We start from the raw sequence: 6,000 nt of genomic DNA on the forward strand, positions 1-6,000 counted from the left end.
GCATGTCCCCACAACTACCACCCTTAACAAGCCTGGGCCCAGAGCCAGCTGGCTGTCTTACTGTCGCTGTCTGGTTCAAAGCTGGGGCTGAGATCCCAGCAGAGCCCACTGCCTGGACCAGCCCAAAGAACAAGCCCAAGATGCCCTGGGGAACTGGCTCCCTCAGGGTCTTCCCTTTTGCATTACAGAAGAAAATGATGCTGGCTGTCCTGAGGGCTTTGAGCTGGATACCCAGGGAGCATTCTGTGTGGGTGAGTTCTTCCCCAGCCCTGATTGGAGCAAAGCTGACTCCCCCCCCCGCCCCCCCCCCCGGATGTAGGCCCGCCCCAGCTGGCAAGAACTGTGAACAGAGTCTCACGTCTCCCACCCAGACAAGGATGAATGCTCAGGGGGTCCCAGCCCCTGCTCCCATACCTGCCGCAATACTCCTGGCCATTTCTCCTGCTCCTGCCCCAATGGCTTCTCCCTGGCTTGGGACCACAGGAATTGTAGAGGTGAGAAGCCCCGGGGAGGTACAGCTCAGCCCTGGCCCCAGGTGTGCAGTAGGCTCCTCAGGGCCCAGATTCCAAAGGGAAGCACATACCTACGGAGGTGTCATTTTCTGGAAGATATTGAGGCTCAGGTGTTGGGTGGTGAGGACCCTCAGAGACAAACATGTGGTCCCTGTGTGTTCTGGACACTCAAGCCTATGAGATCTCCCCACAGCAGCTTCAAGGCTCAGTAACCCTGTTCTCCTGATTTTCTGACCCAAGACTGAATGACAGGTTTCACCCAGATACTAACCTGTGTCTGTCACTCCCAGCAGTTGGGCCTGGCCCTCCCAAGTCTCCCTTGGTTTTCTAGCTAGAATCCAAGGGGACATAGTCTCCAACCTTACATAAGAACTACAGGCTGGGAGACCTTCATGTCGGGGCCTTCTAGGCTGTGTGAGCAGGCTGGGCCAGGGTATAAGGATGGCTGTGGAAGGCAAAAATTCACATGGTCCACCCTATCCCCCGTGTGCTCTGCCCCCAGATGTGGATGAGTGTGCGGGTGACGCCCACCTCTGCCAGGAGGGACAGCACTGTGTGAACCTGCTCGGATCCTATAATTGCCTCCCTTCCTGTAGGCCTGGCTTCCGGATAACTGCTGATGGAAGCGGTTGTGAAGGTGACTGGGGCACCATGCGGGGCCCAGCCATACTCCCAAGAGACCAGAGAGTGTCACTGAGACTCAGGGCATCTAGAACTCTTTCGGCAGAAGCCCAGAGCTAGGTCTTATCTTTTCCTTTCAACCTCTGCCCACTTGTGTTTGATGACGTGATGGAAATAAGTCAGACAGCAGGGATGCCACTTCCCTCCAAGGCTACCCCCACACCGTGATCCAGACTAGAGCCAGCCTCTGGATCCTTCTTAACACAGCTTCCAGGCAGTCACTGTGCATCAATGGCAAGCGGCCTTTGCATTGACATTCAAGTGCTGTCCCTTGATGGGAGACCTTTACGTACTGTATGGCTTTATGCACTGGCTCTGTCTATGTCATGTGGTGTTTTCCTGGGCGGACTTGAACATCTATTCATCCCAGATCAGACACCAGCAACTGACTAAAGAAACAACTCCATAGAATCTAGCACAGTGAACCAGGGAGTTTATGGGCTGCTTACGGAGTCAGAGTGAGGAGCTGCTTGCAAGGACATAGTGACTCAAAGATAGCCATGTCCTGGAGGAGCCCACCCCAGCCTGGGCAGCAGCTTGCAGAGTTCCCTCTTCCTTGGCAAACTACTGTTTATATAGCCCAGAGGGAGAGATTTGTGAGTCTTTAAGTTTCTGGAGCTTTCTGGATCTTAAGATATTCTTTCTCCCTCCCTCCTCCCTCTCTGCCTCCCTCCCTTTTATCTCTTCCATCCTCCTTCTTCCTCCTTCCTCCTCCCTCCTCCCTCCTCCTTCCTCCTTCCTCCTCCTTCTTCTTTCCTTCTCCCTCCTCCTTCCTTTTTCCTTTCCCTCCTTCCTTCCTCCTCTGCCTTCCTACATTCCTACCTTCATTCCTTTCTTCTTCTTTTCCTATATACCAGGTCCTTAAACCCTGCACACATCTGAGCCCCCCACCAACTCGACACCACTAGGGCCTCTTCTTACACATGAGGAACTTGTGTAAAAGGAGTGTTGCCTACCCATGGCCTAGAATATGTCAGCTCCACTGGAACCCATATTCTAAGCCCCTTCTTTTCTCTGGAGTCTGGACCCTGTTACCTTCTAACCTTGTGTGGTACTCAGAGATGGAGGAGGCGAAGTGCCAGCATGCAGCCTGTGCAGCATGGTTAGAAAAAGAGACAGACAAGGCCTTACTGTGCAGGGGGAGGGTCCATCCTTAGAAGAGGCTTCTGGGCTGAACCATGTTCATTGCCATGACTGTGATAACACCACTGCCTCCCCAGATGTGGATGAGTGTCTGGAACAGCTGGATGAGTGTCACTACAATCAACTCTGTGAGAACACTCCAGGTGGCCACCACTGTGGTTGTCCCAGAGGGTACCGCCAACAAGGTCACAGCCTTCCTTGCCTAGGTAAAGGGGACAACCAGAACCTCCTCTGGGTCCTGGGTCTCACTCGGCTCTGGCTCAGAACAAGGAGTGTTTATGGTCTGGTGAGTCTAAGAATGAAGCAATAGCTAAGGCCACTCACCAGATCCTGTATAGAGACACTTCTGTGGTGCCAGAGAGGAGGGGAAGACCAAGGCAGGACCTCAGAGAGGCATGGGGTAGAATGGTGACTGTCACTAAGGACTGGGACTTTAGAGCCTGGGATGGTGCTCAGAGCTAGGAGTTGGGCCCTGGCTGCAGACCTAAGGTCAGGGAGTATGCTGTACCAGGATCCTCATGAAGCCTCATGAAGGGAAACCCTGTGCAGTGTATAAGGCATTGAATTCTGGGAAGATGACAGGGAGAGGCAGCTGGAGCCAGGCACAGAGGTACATAGCTCTCATTTCAGTATTCAGGAGACAGAGGCACATTCCAAGCAAGACTCTGTCTCAAAGTAAAAAGAAAAAAGCCCAAGGGGCAGCTGCAGGCCACAGAGCACCGTACCCTCCTCACAGCCTCTCTGGTCTCCCTCTACAGACATCAATGAGTGCCTACAACTGCCCACACCCTGTGTCTACCAGTGTCAGAACCTCCGGGGCAGCTATCGATGCCTGTGCCCACCAGGCCAGACCCTTCTACGGGATGGCAGGACCTGTACCCCCCTGGAACGGAACAGTCAAAACACTACCATTGTCAGCCACCGGAGCCCATTTGTGCCCTGGCTGAGGTCTCGGATACCCAGGCCCAATGGTTCCTACCACGCCTGGGTCTCCCTCCGACCCGGTTCTGGGGCCCTGAGTAGTGTGGGACGGGCCTGGTGCCCACCTGGCTTCATAAGGCAGGATGGTGTGTGTACAGGTAAAGAGGGCCCTGTTGTCCTGGGCTCCTAGGCTGGGCATGGATCTGGGCAAACTCAGAAACCCAGCATTCATGGGCAAGGGGGGCAGGGTTGTGGATCCAAGGGGAAATTCTGCAAGTGAAGGGCAGAGCTATGGCTATGCCAGTGGACGAAGGGGATTCAAGAGGGAGCTGGGGTGTAGTTCAAACCGTCTTTGGGATGCTTTTAGGAGGCCCTCCTAAAAAGATGCCTGAGGAAAAACCCACTTTGAGAAACACTCCTCTTGAGGGAGGGAGGTTTGGGGGAGTGAAAGAATGTTCCAGTTAGACATGAAGCTATAAAGAGGGACTTTTGGGAGCAGAAGGTGCAGGCCTGTAGTCCGTGGAGCGTGGGGGAGCTGGGCTGGCTTCACAGAGAGGATGGAGTCTGTCAGCAGAGTGGCCCCTCTTCTTGCCTTGGTGATGGAGACTGGGTGAGACTCCCACTCTTCACCAGCACAGAGACTCCTCCTGCAGCAGACCTGGGTGTGGCAGGCAGGAGAGGGACTGCCCTGAGCAGGGCGCTTCCCTGACCGGTCTCAGAGCACATGGCCACGCTGCGGCAATCTGACTCAGCATCTCTCTGCCTTCTGTCCCCACCTGGACCAGACCTTGATGAATGCCGTGTGAGGAGCCTGTGTCAGCATGCCTGCCAAAACACAGAGGGGAGCTACTATTGCCTCTGCCCCTCTGGCTACCGCCTCCTTCCCAGTGGGAAGAACTGCCAGGGTGAGCCAGCCAGGGCCAGTCCACACCCCTCCCTGGGCTATTCTCCTCAGTCTGAACCTCACCCATATAGGAGGAAGTCCCTATAAACCATGCCCTTCCAAGACATGCCCCTGGGAGATGGAGAGATGTTAGGGAGGGTCTCTCCTCAGGGCTCCACCTCATGGCCTCCCCTGGTCTTTCTCTCCCGTGTTCTACCTTCCCATCTCTGACCGCACCCTACCGCCCAGACATCAACGAGTGTGAGGAAGATGGCATCGAGTGTGGGCCTGGCCAGATGTGCTTCAACACCCGAGGCAGCTTCCAGTGTGTAGACACGCCCTGTCCTACCACCTACCGGCAGGGCTCCAGCCCTGGGTAAGGAGGGGCCCAGGGAGGTACAAGGGGCAGGCACATGAGTACAGGGCTTTTTCTCCAGCTTGCCCGTGCCTGGATTCCCACCTCCAGGAAAGCTTCTCAAGGCCAGGGGAAGCTGCCCTGCCAGACATCCTGGGCCAGAGCTATGTGCTGGCACACGTGGCAAACCTGTACCCAGGCATGCTTGGCTCCATGCCACTATATGATGTGTGCTCTCTGGGACCGATAATACACTCTCCCCTTGTACAAACATAACCTCAGACAGAAAGCACCCCCAAACATAGGCATTAGGGGAATCTCACAAACTCCAGGACTCAGCTCACCATGCTCACAAAGAGGCACCAAGACCTCAGGACCTCAGGAAGGCGTCTGGAGCTTGCATCTGTTCTAGACCCTACAAAGGGGGATGAGGCAGGTGGTGGAAGAGACACCTCCAAAACCCAACAAGTGTCTTTGAACCCTACTACCCCTGGGAGTCCAGACTTGTGACTCAGCCCCCAGGATCCTCACTTCTGGGCACCTCTGAGTGGACCGAGGCGTCTGAGTTTTATCATGCTGTGTGTTTACTGAGCTGCCCTGGGCTTTGGGCAAGGGAAAGAAAAGGGGGGGGGGCATGCTAAAGGGGAGGAAAACCCCTATCTGGCTTCTCTGGGCCTCAGTTTGCTGATCTCTGAAATGGACTAACAGTGGCATATCCAGGCAAGGTAACCGGGAAGCATAGGGATGAACTGGGGTGCACTGAATGGCAACCCAATGAGCTTGTTTGTGTCACTCGCAGGACCTGCTTCCGTCGCTGCTCACAGGACTGCAGCGCCAGCGGTCCTTCCACACTGCAGTACCGTCTGCTGCCGCTGCCCCTCGGCGTGCGCGCCCATCACGACGTGGCCCGCCTGGCCGCCTTCTCCGAGGCTGGCATCCCTGCCAACCGCACAGAACTCACCGTGCTGGAGCCCGACCCACGCAGCCCCTTTGCTCTGCGCCAATTGCGCGCTGGACAAGGCGCGGTCTACACACGCAGAGCGCTCACCCGCGCCGGGCTCTACCGCCTTACCGTGCGCGCAGCGGCACCCCGCCACCAGAGCATCTACGTCCTGCTAATCGCAGTGTCGCCCTACCCGTACTGAAGCTAGTGAGGCCAGAGCTGCAGATCCACCGTGACCTCGCAGAGAGGAACAGGGTGGCCCTTGCCCAGGACACCTACGGTGACAGAGAACATCCTCTTCTCCTGCCCCCGTGCGTCAGCGAGATCTTCAGTAAACACTGCTGTGCACAGGGCCTTGACCCTAGGGCAGGGACCGCTGCCCCTTTGGTGGCAGAGCTGATGGGGCAGGCCTGAGTTCTGTCCTTCCTCAAATCTCAGGGGGGAGCTGGGCAAGATCTCAGGGGTCCAGGACCCAAGGAGGGAAGACCCAGTAGGGATGGCAGCGACTGGCACTGTCCTGACCACATGGAATGTGTATAATATAAAAACTTATTTTTACTGA

At 56.0% G+C, this 6,000-nt stretch overlaps 1 protein-coding gene across 4 annotated transcripts in view; it reads left to right on the top strand.

Moving 5' to 3' along the window:
• The window catches only part of Hmcn2 (hemicentin 2), a 148,797-nt gene extending 142,797 nt beyond the window's left edge, over positions 1 to 6,000 (top strand). For 3 of the 4 annotated variants that reach the window (XM_076928467.1, XM_076928469.1, XM_034495438.2), the window contains 8 exons: positions 189 to 251; positions 372 to 494; positions 1,015 to 1,149; positions 2,414 to 2,542; positions 3,095 to 3,415; positions 4,043 to 4,162; positions 4,390 to 4,516; positions 5,295 to 6,000. In XM_076928467.1, the coding sequence (XP_076784582.1) occupies positions 189 to 251; positions 372 to 494; positions 1,015 to 1,149; positions 2,414 to 2,542; positions 3,095 to 3,415; positions 4,043 to 4,162; positions 4,390 to 4,516; positions 5,295 to 5,640 (1,364 nt within the window). In that variant the 3' untranslated portion in view covers positions 5,641 to 6,000. The remainder of the gene's footprint in view (positions 1 to 188; positions 252 to 371; positions 495 to 1,014; positions 1,150 to 2,413; positions 2,543 to 3,094; positions 3,416 to 4,042; positions 4,163 to 4,389; positions 4,517 to 5,294) is intronic. The other variant, XM_076928468.1, reaches the window with a different exon arrangement.

Source organism: Arvicanthis niloticus, chromosome 2 (assembly GCF_011762505.2).
Source record: "Arvicanthis niloticus isolate mArvNil1 chromosome 2, mArvNil1.pat.X, whole genome shotgun sequence".
Taxonomy (NCBI): domain Eukaryota; kingdom Metazoa; phylum Chordata; class Mammalia; order Rodentia; family Muridae; genus Arvicanthis; species Arvicanthis niloticus.